The sequence below is a fragment of the Pinus tabuliformis genome, chromosome 3_1 (genome assembly GCF_031772625.1).
Source record: "Pinus tabuliformis cultivar Carrire ecotype Pingquan chromosome 3_1, CPIR1, whole genome shotgun sequence".
Classification (NCBI taxonomy): Eukaryota; Viridiplantae; Streptophyta; class Pinopsida; order Pinales; family Pinaceae; genus Pinus; species Pinus tabuliformis.
In genome coordinates, this window is record NC_142301.1 from 36,878,185 (window position 1) to 36,892,034 (window position 13,850).

The 13,850-nt window shown below is 40.3% G+C and overlaps 1 protein-coding gene across 4 annotated transcripts in view; it reads left to right on the top strand.

Moving 5' to 3' along the window:
- LOC149185651 (uncharacterized) overlaps window positions 1-13,850 on the top strand; it is a 157,646-nt gene that overhangs the window by 48,471 nt on the left and 95,325 nt on the right. For all 4 annotated transcript variants that reach the window (XM_089410759.1, XM_089410758.1, XM_089410761.1 and 1 more), the window contains exons 2-4: window positions 12,326-12,388; window positions 12,523-12,609; window positions 12,755-12,992. In XM_089410759.1, coding sequence (XP_089266885.1) covers window positions 12,326-12,388; window positions 12,523-12,609; window positions 12,755-12,992 — 388 coding nt within the window. The remainder of the gene's footprint in view (window positions 1-12,325; window positions 12,389-12,522; window positions 12,610-12,754; window positions 12,993-13,850) is intronic.

Here is a 13,850-nt window from a genome sequence, read left to right on the forward strand (position 1 = left end):
ATATGGATTGATGGATCACTTTTCGATGATGACATGGTTGACTCATGGATGAAAGTGATGGATGGTCGGTGCCCTATATAGAAGTACCAAACATGAAGACTCCTAGATAACGAAAAGAAGCTCATGACATCGTGAGGAGTTCTTCAAGCAGCTGGTTGTCCCATTATCTCCACTTGGGGAGCTGCTATAGGTCCCTAATTAAGAGGGAGCTTGGAAACAAGTTTCTGTTGGAAATACTGAGAGGGGGGGTCGGTATTTTCTTTCAATTGTTATTATAACTAGTTAGATTCTTCGCAATTTTAATCAGAGAACCATATAAGAGTAATTTTATTGAATATAAAAAAATAGATACAATGTATGATAAATATTCCCAAGCACCAACTTGGTTTTGATGAGGCTCCGACCTCTAGGGCTTCGACCCTATCTAATCCAAGGCACCTACCTTGTGTTTAGGAGCACCGACTCCAAGGACACCAATCCTGTTGTCTTTCTTTAATAGGGAATATGAGAAGTTCTTACTTGTCTGACCATGACATAATTCTTCACTGTGTCGTCCTCAATTCCGAGCTTCACTTAATTGTCTTTGTTGATGAGAGAGTTCTTCACTGTCCAAAGAAGGATTATGGAAAAAATACGTGGGAAGTCAACGTGGGATCGATTGCTGTTCAATTGACCTCCTGCTGTCCAATTGCTGTTCAATTGACCTCTTGCGTCATTTGCTGTTCAATTGACCTCCTGTTGTTCAATTGTTGTTCAATTGACCTCCTGTGTCATTTGCTGTTCAATTAACCTCCTGCGTCATAACAGATTCGCATAGAGATTCGAGCCAACCGTTCTAAAGACTGATCTGAATAGGAGATGAGCCAATCGTTCTGATTACTGCAGTGCACTTCGTTAGTCTTCAAGTCTGATCCGCATAGAAAATGTGCCACACATTCTGATTGCAGCAATACTCCATGTTAAACTTCAAGTCCAATCCGCATAGAATTTAAACCACACGTTCTGATTCTTGGTCAGCCTTAGACAGACGCAGTCTCTAGTTTGGAATCTTCCTCGATGATTTCGTTCACAAGATGTGAACTGTTCTTCCTTTTTTTTTCTCTGTCTATATTCTTTGTTGTATGCATGTTCTTTTTTAACTGAAAATGTGTCCCGATATATATGCGTAGAACGCTGTTCTATGTCCGAAGGTGGAGCCGACCTGTCATGCCGACGTGTGAAGTTTGAACAGTCATTCAATGTGTATTTACAAAATTTACGCCCAAAATAAAAGGTTTTTGGATATGTATATAATCGTTTGCCCTTTTAATATATTTTTAATTCCCCTTTTTTTTGAATTGGTAAAGTGTCTTACGTTTATGCTTATGTTCACGAAATATAGTGGTGGATGTTTGCTGACGTGAGTTGTGTGGGGACAATAACAGATTTCCATCTCGGCCAATGCCATATTGACATCAATGACAACCTAGATTAATAGTTTCTTACTTTGAAGAAACTTGGAAATTCCTAAGTCAAGAGGGAGCTTAGGCACATTCCTTCTGTAGGAATGAGTACATTCCTTTATTGGAATAGCTATGTCCTCCCTAATTAAGAGGGAGAGATAGACACATCATTCTTGTCTTCACTTGGGAAGATAGAATGGAGGATTGGGTAAGCATTTGGCATCCGATGTTCTTTGAGGATGTATTAGGGCATCCAAGATAAGAGTAGTCGTTGAGGACCGATATTCTTTGAGGACTGGGAATCCAAGATAAGAATAGTCTTGGTGGAAATTCCTAAGCCAAGAGGGAGCTTAGGCACATTCCTTCTGTAGGAATGAGTACATTCCTTTATTGGAATAGCTATGTCCTCCCTAATTAAGAGGGAGAGATAGACACATCATTCTTGTCTTCACTTGGGAAGACAGAATGGAGGATTGGGTAAGCATCTGGCATCCGATGCTCTTTGAGGATGTATTAGGGCATCCAAGATAAGAGTAGTCGTTGAGGACCGATATTCTTTGAGGACTGGGAATCCAAGATAAGAATAGTCTTGGTGGAACACACCCTGAGAACCCAGGTGGGGTATGTTCCGAGAGAGACAATGATGAGGGTGTCTATACATCATTGGTCTTGCCAACATTGTGCTCAGATCTCGTGGAGAGATAGAACTGTTAGTCAAGGCCTTGCTATGTGACAATACTGGTTGATATGATGCTATATAGATGGGTTACCAATACGATCCTAATCTAAAGAAGTAAAAGCACTCACAAGCAGTTACTAATAGAAGAGAAATCACCTAATATCATTGCCCTAGATTCTCAACAGATAATAGGGAGCACACCAAAAGGGTCTGGAACATGCTCCTGATTTTTGGGAGTGTGCTCCCAAGGGCCACCTGAGAGAATTCTTTCTCTTGAAGTGTGGTTCTAAGGTGGGAGTACCACTTGGGAGGATGCTCCTACTTGAAGCATGATTTTGGGGTGGGAGCCCCACATTTAAGTATGCTACTGGTAACCTTCTTCAAAGACCATATATATATATATATTTTGACTTTGTTGGCGAGTTGTTATCTAAGAACTACTGAGCACTCATGGCTTACTTCAAGACAACAGGTGAGTAGAAGGAAGCACTATCCAAAATTTACCCAGAAAGGCTCAAGCTTGTAGATTTAGGAGATTATAATGGCTTTGTTAGGGTCCAAGGTCATGGGTGACCAAAATCATGTATGACAAGGAGCATGCATGGCACGAGTTGGCATGTATCTATCTGTTCTAAGCCGACGAGGGATGCACTTTTTGGGGAAGATACTGTTACACATGTGAGGAACATTCTCTTAGGGTGAGGGTTTGACCTTGTCAAGGTGGAGTGCTCCACTTTAGAGGCTAGGGTTTTAGCCTTTATTTGTACCTAGATCTTCTCCGTATTCTATAAAAGGGAATGAAGGTGCATCACTGAGACAATGGCATGGTAGATGTGATAGTGTGTGCGTTCGAGTTAGAGCGCTTTGTAGTGTGATCTTGTGAGGTGTGTGGATTTATGTAATCTTATTTTGATGGTAATAGAAGGATATGTGATTGCTGCTGGAGATTTAGTATGCTGATTTGATTGTTCAGACTCTCTTTTTGTAGATCTATCATTTGTTTACTGCTGACTAATCTATCCTCTTGATATGCCGTGTCGACACTTCAATCTTCCATATAGTGTTTTGGTAACTTGGTTTATGCGGATCTGAAGTTTTGATAAGTGTTTTGAAAGTTTTCAGATTTATTTGTAGGGTTTAAATTCTATGAGTGCAAATTTGTTGTCACAAGATGGACTTTTAACAAGATATACATTATAGAAGTAAACTTGGGTGCTACAATTCTTTCATTCATCCTTTAGGTAATTTCCCAATGATTCCCCAGGATATCTCTCTTGCAAGTACTACTCTGTTGCATTGAAGGACAGGCCCACCATTGCCTCTTGGCCTAGGTCATTCTCCATATCACATACTCAAAGTCATTATTGATGACTTTAGACTGGTCAACAACAGTGGAGATTCCCTTGCTAATGATGATGAGAATCAAGGGTTTTGCCATGTTTGTTCTACTCGTTCAGTCTCTCCCCTCTTCTGTAAGAGTGGTTCATTTTACTTCATTATACCTCATGAGGATTGCATTCTTATCCTTGGTGTCATTCAATATTGTAAATGTTTTCTTTCTTTTTTATGTAGACCTCCTGTACTTTCTTAGGTAATAGATGCTTTAGGCAGTCCTTTTATTAATATTATTGTTAGTTCTACTTTAAAGAGCCTTTGACGTATTTTAGTCATTCATTAACATTAGTATAATTTCTTCATTCTCACTCACTCACAATTGTTCAGACCTAGAATGACACCTACATATTTACACGGAATTAATTCCTTTGTTTATATAAGTTTTCCCCATTGCTATTCAGTGGTATTAGTCTTAGTTATTTGTTCCTTAGAGCATGCTACAGTGTTGAATTATTCTCACCCAGTTTAAATAGAGTAGACAAGTGCTCATTACTAGATTTCTCTCTTCATCCTTGAATGTTATGAGAGATCCTGCTAGTAGCACCCATTTTCCCCCTTAGGATTTCCTAGCTGTGACCACTTGGTCCTGGCCATTCCCCAAAGAACAGTCTTAGACTTTGCATTGGCACCTTGAAGGTATCTGATGATCGTGGAGATATCTCCTTTACTTCTTCTGGTGCTGGGTTGTGGCTCTTTTCTTCTCTTTTTACATAATGATGCATATATCTTTATTTCTTTCAAGGGTTTACACCTTTAGACTATTTTTATTTGTATTTCTTTCTGCACCTAAGAGTTTCCTTTGGCACAACCACATGACTATTGTGACCCTTACTTTCTAGTTATACTAACATATTTTGCACACTTGTGGACATCAATACATATTGTTTCTTTCTTAATTCCATTCTGTCCTTACTCCTTCCTGTATATAGTCTGTTTGTCTGGCTGTCTTGATTTGTACTGGTGATTGCACCTGTTCTTTTAAAGTGGTGGCTGCTTGATTCCCTCCTTGGTTGTAACTAACCTTAATTACTGTTGAACTTTTTCATTGGTTTCTGTCAGCTTGCATGCCACAGTGCTACTCAATTACTATTCTGACTTCTTTGTGTAAACCATACTACATAACAACCTAAGTCACCTGATATGATGACATGTTATACGGAAATATGAGTGTTGGACATGAGACATGGTGACCCCAGAAACAGGACATGGAGGACGTTTTTTTTTGTGTGTGTATATATATATTGTTAAATTTTTTATATATGTTAAAAGAAAATACATTAGTGAATTACACATACAAAAATGAAACAGAGACATAAAGATTCAAATTTTGTTAGAATTTAGAAACTAAAATATTTACATGATGATGATACAAATCCAATTTTACAATTAGTTAACACGTAGTACTTACTAGTCATCCATGATGGTCAAATGACAAACACAAAAGAAATTATAACTATAAACTACACTTTTCTCATTATGTCATCAAAATCAAAATGTATTACATAGATACTGAGTCACTGCTAATATAGGTGGGAACGCCAATGTCAAATACAAAATAGGGTAGATATTAGAACCATAGATGGAAGAATCTCATTGCTCATGACTGTCAGTAGTCCTCTTCCATGTCGAAATCATCAAAATTAGCATCACTGTCACAATTCTCTCCCCCATCCTCCTCTTTTATATCCCATCCGATCAATGCATCCGTTGGTGTGGAGGATGACCCATCAAGAGGAACACCGTCATCAAAAGTGACCGCTTGATGTCTTGTAACATGCCTCCACAATGGATACTTTTGCTCTTGCGCCTGCTGTCTTGCTACAGCAATGTTTTTCTTCAGCATTTGAAGCTGCACTTGCACCCCCACTTCCAGCAGATGGGATAATAACAGAGATTGTTGAAATTGAAGGAGGAGGTGTTGATTTCTGGTAGCATCGGATGTGCTCTAAGTCTCAAATTTTGCAGGGAGGCTTGGGCACATGTATTCCAAAGAACCTATAAAACGTTTTGGGAAATTCCACCCGGAGACAATTTTATTAAAATAATTAATTATTTTTAAGGGGTCCCTAAGTCTAAACTTAGGAAATTAAAACAATTAATGGGTATTAATCTAACTGTGGGTGTAACTTCTAGAAGAAGACGAGGATCAAGCCTAAATGATCTTAGCCATTGATTAGCTTCTAATCTGGGCCGTTGAATGTCAACGAGAAGATTATTTAGGAGGCTTGAGGGTCATTTGGAAGACAGACATAGAGTTGATCAGTCAGATCGAATTGCTAAAGCTAGAGAAGCGCAGTGATTTCGTAGTGATCACACAGAGAAGGGCAGAGAGAGTTTTGGCTAGAGTATCTTCTTCGGAGCCAAGATTACTCAACAGAGAGACACGCAGAGGAGGCAGCGCAGTGCCCAAAGAGGGTGACGCAGAGTCAGGAAGGGATCACGCAGAGTAGCGCATAGCCTTCACGCAAAAGTCCGAGATTTGTTGGGGGTTTAACGTTCTGAGCCGGTAAGGCTGGAGTCAGCTCCTGAGAGCAAATCGATCTAGCAAAGAGGTGATGCAGGGCCTTAGAGGTTGTGATGCAGTCCCACACAGTGACTGCATAGGGGCAGCGTAGAAGTAGCCCGGGGACTCGTTAGTTCAACTGCCGGATTAGTCGGGACTTGCAGTGTAGAGTGAGGTAATCTCACTAATTTCTTCTGTTGAGTGATATTTTCTGTACTGGATTACCTGCAAGGCATCTAGAGGTTGTATTTAGAAATAACTTCTGCTTAATAATAAAAACCCTCAGATCTGCTGCACCGGTTTTCCCACATTGGGTTTTTCTGGGGATGTTTGTCCAAAAACCACTGTGTCATTTGTGTTTTATCTCTCTATTGTTCAGTTTCTTGTTTCGGCATAATATTTTAAATGTTATAGGCTGCAGTGTATGTATTTCAATGTTTTCCATAGGAAACTGCAAATAACTTGTTCATGTAAATCTAACAAGTAGGAGAAATATCATCAGTTGCTGCAGTAGGAATTTTGGTCACCGAATTTTCACAGGGGGGACAACCTCATTAGGGACATTCCTCCCTTTCCTTTGACCTTTTCCAACTTCCCTTGCTGATCAAGCCATGGTTTCCGTGAAAATGAGGAAGCAAATGGAGCACTATAGGAAAAAACTTGAAGACTGGTGGACAAATCCTCTTTCCCAGCATTTGGAAGCCTTTCAATGCTGCACTGCAGAACCCCTTAACACTCCACCCTGCTGAGTGAAATGAGTGAAAAAGGAAGACAAGTTATCTTTTTTAGATCTACGAGGTGCCTTTTCCAAGGTCGCATGTCCTAAAAACGTGTAGGGAACGAGTTTGGCATTTGTCCTATGAACAAGACACATGCCAAACTTGTGTATGACACATACCATCATGAATCCATATTGGAAACGTGGGATTTGTGACATGGGACCCCCTAGGGGCATGTTCAGTGACTTAGATAACCACTATACATACAATTTTTAAATAATTGACTTCCACAGTTCCACTATGATGAGGAGACTTACTAGTTTACTAAAGGTCATGATTTATTGTGAAAATTCGGCTAACCCCAAACCCTATTGCAACAACTGATGTTATTTCTTCTATTTGTTAATTTGATCAAACAAATTATTTGCTGTGTGCTACGGCAAATATTGGAACAAATACACTGCAACCTTCTCAAAATAAATATTGCAGAAGAAATAAAAATGCTTGGAAGAATAGATGCACACACACACAAATACACAATTATTTTTGGACTAAATCCCCAGAAAAACCCAACTTGGGAAAACCGGTGCAACAATTGAGGGTTTTAATATTATGCAGTAGTAAATCTGAGTACAAGACTATGGATGCTCAAATCTAGCAATCCATACAGAGAAATGATTGACAATAAATCTAGTGAGAAAAATCTCACTCCCACAGGTGATCCGACACTGACCTTGGCTCAAGTTGAGCTGCTCTTTGCTGCCTCTGCGCAGTCATTGCATCAGCCTACGTAGTACTGTGTTCTCACAACTCGGAATTGCTTTCCCTCTCGCTATCTCATCAACCGCTCTCTGGAAGATGGATCCTCCTGGCCTCTTGACTCTCTCTTTGGCTTTTGGCACTGAATCACTGCTTCTCCCTACCAAACTACAGAATCCCCTCTGAAGCACTCCCCCCTGAAGCACTGCGCTGCCTCTGCGTGGATCTGTGCTGCCTCTCTGTGGCACTTACTGCATCTTTGCAGTGCCCTCACCGGAATTGGAAAAACTTCCTCCGACCTTGCTATCCCCCCTCCTCTCTCACTGCTTCGAGCTCACTAGCTCTCTGTTCGGTAACTCAGCGCTGCTACTCTGGAAATCGATCTTCCAGTGAAATCGAACTGCTGGTGTGTTTTCTCCTAGCCCCTTCGAGTTTCTTCTTATAATCTCTCGTTGAGACATCAACAACCACAATTAAAACTTAATTGATGGCTAAGATTAACTAGAACTCGATCCAAGTCTTTTTCTAGAAGATTCTCACCATGAATTAATTAATACCCTTTAATTAATCATATTTTCTAAGTTTAGACTTAGGAAATATTAAAACATTGATTAATTAAGTCATCTTTAGGTGGAATTTCTAGAAACGATTTCGTGGAATTTCCAGAAACTATTTCTGGGTTTTGGAGAATACATGTATTCTAGCCTTTCCACCAAATTTCGTGGCTAGAACACATTTGATGCTACAAAAACTAACACTCCCTCTTAGCGAGGAATGTGTTCTAGTGCTGCAAGCCTGCAACCCACTGAAGCAACACCCTATCTTTGCACCACCTCTTGTCACCCTGCTGATGTCTAGCTGCTGCTGCCCACCAGTTATTGCGGAACTCTGATATATGCTTGCATCTGTGCTGCTGCTGACCCTGCTGAACTGCTGCCAAAATTGCATCTGCACTCCAAATCCCTCTCCATCTACTGCTGTTGCAACTGAAAAGCATCCAAAACGCTGAATCAACTGTGATCAATATGATGCATCTGTCTCCCGAGTCTTTGATTGCTGCTAGTCTCTGCGTAGTCGTTGAAGCCTCTGCGCTACTGCTGACTCTGCTTTATGCCAACTACACTACTGCCAACTCTGCACTGCGCTGCCCAGTATCTGACCGCTACTAGCCACTGCATCTGTCACTCTTGCATCTCACTACACCATCTACCATTGATCCATCTTGCTACTGAAATACTGTGTGCTCTTGTAGCAAGGTTCTGATTCAAGAGGTGGACCTCCTCAAGAATCATGCTCATCCTCTAGTTCTTTGGGGCTACAACACCAAATCACCCCACCTCACTCTTGGAGGTATATCGGTGATCATGGAAAACTCTTCCTCCAATCTAGAGGACAACTGTTGATCCCTGCATGAGTTGCTTCCTGGTCCTGCTTCTCCTCCTTGTGCTTCTTCTTGAGAGGACATTGGGTGCTGTAGTGGCCAAGCTCACCACATCTGAAATATTTGACCTTGGAAAGGTCCTTCTTCCTCCTGCGCTGCTCCTACTGCCCCTTTGATGTGAGGCCACATTCTCCTCTTCCTTCACTTGCTTTGTCCCACTACTACTGCTGGTGCCACTGATGGCGTTCTTCACCAAATTTCGCCTCGTCTCCTCCTGTTGCAGATCAACCCACATTCGATGCCACTCTGTAAACTTATCTTTGCGTAGAATACTCTCGATGTAGACCTGCCAGTCTTCGGAAACTCTGTTTAGAGCTAACCATATTAATTCTATAGGCTGAGGCGTTGACCCTACTGCAGACAACTGGTCTTGAACATCCTGAATCCTAGTGAGGAAGGGGTCTATGCGCTCCCCTTTCTGCATTCTTGTACATCTCAGCTTCTCCTCAAGATAAATCTTAGCTTCTCCTCAAGATACATCTTCCGCTACTCGGAAGATCCTTGGTATAGCGTAGCAAGAGCTTCCACATCTACTTGGCAGTATCTTTGCCAACTATGCGAGACACCATGTGATCTCAAACCCCATCGAGAATCAACTTCTTTGCTTTCGCCATCTCCTTCTTGTAGGCCTTCAACTGATTTGCATCCGTGGGTACAACTACAACGTTATCAATGTAGGCTTTGAGATCGTATTCATCTAGAAGATAAGGAATTCTTGCCTTCCAGATCACATAGTTTGAGGTTTCGTCCAACCGATCCTGATTTCTCAGCCTTGTTGATGCCATCTTTGCAAAAAGTCGAACTCCTCTTCTTCTTTGCGCCGCTGCTGACTGGCTCTACGCACTCCCTGTTGGTGTGGGCAGATCTGCTTACAACTACTGCTGCTCTGCAGTGAAAAATCGAACTTCTTGACTAGAAGTTCCTTGAGGAAAGAATTCCCTTAGTGTGTGCTCTTCCTTCCTCCTGATGCTATTCTACACTAGCAAACTACTGCAAAATAACTGCGTCCCATCTGAAGATCTTCTCTGCAAGAAACATGCTGCTTCTTCCTCTGCCTCTGGTAATCTTTGATCTGGAAAATTTATTCTTTGTCGACTCCCTCAGAGAAATAAACTTTTCCTCAAAAATTGACCCTCCTGGCCAAGGGACTACGCAACCATTGGGGTTTTGAACAGCTGCTTACGCAGTGCTTCAAAGCTCCTTCTTCCAGCCTGCAACTGAGCTCTCCGGCTCCAATTTGTGCTCTCATACCATGTGAAATTTTGGCTAACCCCAAATCCTATTGCAACAACTGATGTTATTTCTTCTATTTGTTAATTTGATTAAACAAATTATTTGCTGTGTGCTACGATAACTATCGAAATAAATACACTGCAACCTTCACAAAATAAATACTGTGGAAGAAATAAAAATGTTGGAAGAATAGATGCACATACACACAAATACACAATGATTTTTGGACTAAGTCCTCGGAAAAATCCAACTCGAGAAAACTAGTGCAACAACTGAGGGTTTTAATATTATGCAGTAGTAAATATGAGTACAAGACTATGGATGCTCAAATCTAACAATCTATACAGAGAAATAACTGACAATAAATCTAGTGAGAAAAATCTCACTCCCACAGGTGATCCGACACTGACCTGGGCTCAAGTTGAGCTGCTCTTTGCTGCCTCTGCGTAGTCACTGCGTCAGCCTACGTAGTGCTGTGTCCTCACAACTCGGAACTGCTTTCCCTCTCGCTATTTGATTAACTGCTCTCTGGAAGATGGATCCTCCTAGCCTCCAGACTCTCTTCGGCTTCTGGCACTGAATCACTGCTTCTCCCCAGCAAACTACGATATCCCCTCTGAAGCACTGCGATGCCTTTGTGCGGCTCTGTGCTACCTCTTTGTGGCACTTACTGCCTCTCTGCAGTGCACTCTCCGGAACTGGAAAAAATTCCTCCGGCCTTACTATCCCTGCCCCTCTCTCACTGCTTCGAGGTCACTAACTCTCTCTCCGGCAACTCAACACTGCTACTCTAGAAATCGAATGGCTGGTGTGTTTTCTCCAAGCCCCATCGAGTTTCTTCTTATAATCTCTCATTGGGACAACAACGGCCACGATTAAAACTTAATCGATGGTTAAGATTAACTAGAATTCGATCCGAGTTTTTTTCTAGAAGATTCTCACCATGACTTAATTAATACCCTTTAATTAATCATATTTTCTAAGTTTAGACTTAGGAAATATTAAAAAAGTGATTAATTATTTTAATTAAGTCGTCTCTAGGTGGAATTTCCAGAAACAATTTCTGGGTTTTGGAGAATACATGTATTTTAGTCTCTCCACCAAATTTCATGGCTAGAACACATCTGATGCTACAAAAACTAACATTTATGACTATCAAGAGTAACCTTTACATGTTTGTCATCATAATATTGTTCGTCAATGGATCATCGTCCTAAGTCCTAGTGATAACCCGAACAAAGGTTGAATAAAATGGTTTGGGTATAAGGTAAAAAGACAAAGATGAGTGAATGTGTCAAAGGTGTGTGTGTGTGTAGGATTGTTTTCTGGTGCAGTTATTAAAAGAAAGAGAGATTAACCTGTATTATATGAATTGATAAAGGATTTCTTAGTTTCTCTTGAAAGAGGATATATTCAGCTTCTAATACTTAACTCTGTCCTCATTTTCCTTTTGTCTGTTTCTTTAGGTCCATTTAATTTTTTTTCAAGGTTTTTTTATTTGAATATAAACTGGAGTCTGGGAGAGAGAAAGGAGGGGAAATTTCAATGAAACCTCTCTATATATTTATTTGCAAAAAACAATAAAAACATGTGGTACCTGTTACACTAAATAATAGTCTTCAGCATTTCAGGAATCTTATCTGTCTCTGTTATCCAGCAGTTGATAAATAATTCCTTCAAGGATGCATACCAAAGTATGAAATTAATTCAAAGCTTGCATATTGCTTATACTATTCACCGCTAACACTCTTTATTGATGATGAATAATGGGTGGTTGCACAATGAAATATAATGCAGCTTACAAAGAGAATCTTTCAATTTAGAGCTGCTGCTATTATTTTCCCTTTATTTACTGCTGCAAAATTATAATATTGCAATCTAGACTAATGCTAGCCAAACATCATCATGGGTGGAAAAACTTGTGTAGCTAGTTTTCTTTTTCACGTAAATCATTCAAAACTGGCAGAGAAATTTGCAGCTAACTCCCTCCAGCCGGGAATACAACTCAAATGTGCCATCTTTTCCCTAATGCACATCTGAAAAAATTTGGGACTTTTTCATTGGTGTTTTGTGATGGATAATGGGGTTCTATGATAGATGGTTATTACAATTAGTGTTATTCTATTTTTGAGGAACTCTACCTTTTTCATGCAGGCGCGGGACTCATATTACAGTGGGCGTCCTCTTATTCTAGATGACATGTTTGATAAGGTGGAGGTGAGGGGAATTTAGAATGATATTCTCTCTCTCTCTCTCTCTATATATATATATATATATATATATAACACTAAGTTCAATTTGATGTTTGATTGCATTATGACTGTCATTATTTGTCATTGGAGTTGTTGCAGCTAAAGCTACGGTGGTATGGATCAAAATCAGTTGTAAAATATCCTCGCTGCAGCCTCAAGCGGCAGTCTACTTATGCTGATGCTGAGGTATGCTGTTACAACAAGGTGTCCTTGACATTAAAAGGGGAAACCTCCATTTTATGATTACTTCCAGGTTGTTTCAGGTATCTAGCTTAACTTTCATTGCTAAGCATGTGACTGGGTTGTTTGTTTCTGGAGGGAGGGGCAACAGGTTGATCATTCTCAGATTTGGGCACTGGCAAGTATATGGATCTCCCTGTTTGTAATTGGTGCAGTGGCCTTAGCTGTTCCACCTGTTTGCACGTTGAGCACAATCTGCCAAGATGTAATACACATGCAACTGATTTCTCATTCATCTATGCCTGCATCAAAGTCACTCACAGTAGCAAATGGAATTCTTGCAATAGGATTGGGTTCTTCAATTGGATACCCTACCACTGTCGCTGCTGGTATATGAATCATTTATATTCCCTTTTTCCTTTTCAAATTAGTGCAGGTCTGTCTGGAGAGTGACGAAAACATTTTTTTTGGGTGTTTTTGTAGAAAAAGCACGAAATTCTGGTCTGCTAATATCAACAATCTGAAATATAATTTCTTTTCATATAGGCACAAAATTTCTCCACTTCAAATTTGCAGCGGTATAGGAACATAAATAAAAGCACAATCACACAATTGAACAACACCATTTTTCTAGTGAACCACACTGGGAAAACCCTCTGCTTGTTTATTGATAGATATTGAGCAATTGATCTCTTACAAATACAACTGTTTCACTTGGAGAATAGACCCTTCTCCCTGCTTATTCTAAGCATGAAACCCTTGCAAGAATGATGATCACGCTGCCCTCTTCCCTTGCTCCTGCTCTGCTCAGAATTCCTAGCGCAAACCCAAGGAACCAAGTCCCTAATTCCTTGCACAAGACCTGATCCTTTAGCTCCTAAATTCTAGCGCACGAGCCAAGGGAAAACTACCTTCTACCAGCCTGCACAAGCCTTCGTCTTGTCACGCTTACTTACAAGCTTACACACAAAACTGGTGCATACAAGAGTGAATACAATTGTGCCTTCGTTCCTTCTTTATAGAGGCAATTCGAATGGTTAAAATTAGTTAGTTTTCTAATTAAGGAATGATTTTGTGATTGGTTGAGTTAGCATGATTTAACTACTCATACAACTCATCCTATTTCAAGTCAACCACTTGAAACTCAATCACTTGTGTTTTTCCTCAATCAACTCACACTAGAAAATCAAGAACTTGACTTTCAATTTCAACACATCAGTTAACTGTATCCTAACTCGTCCTAATTT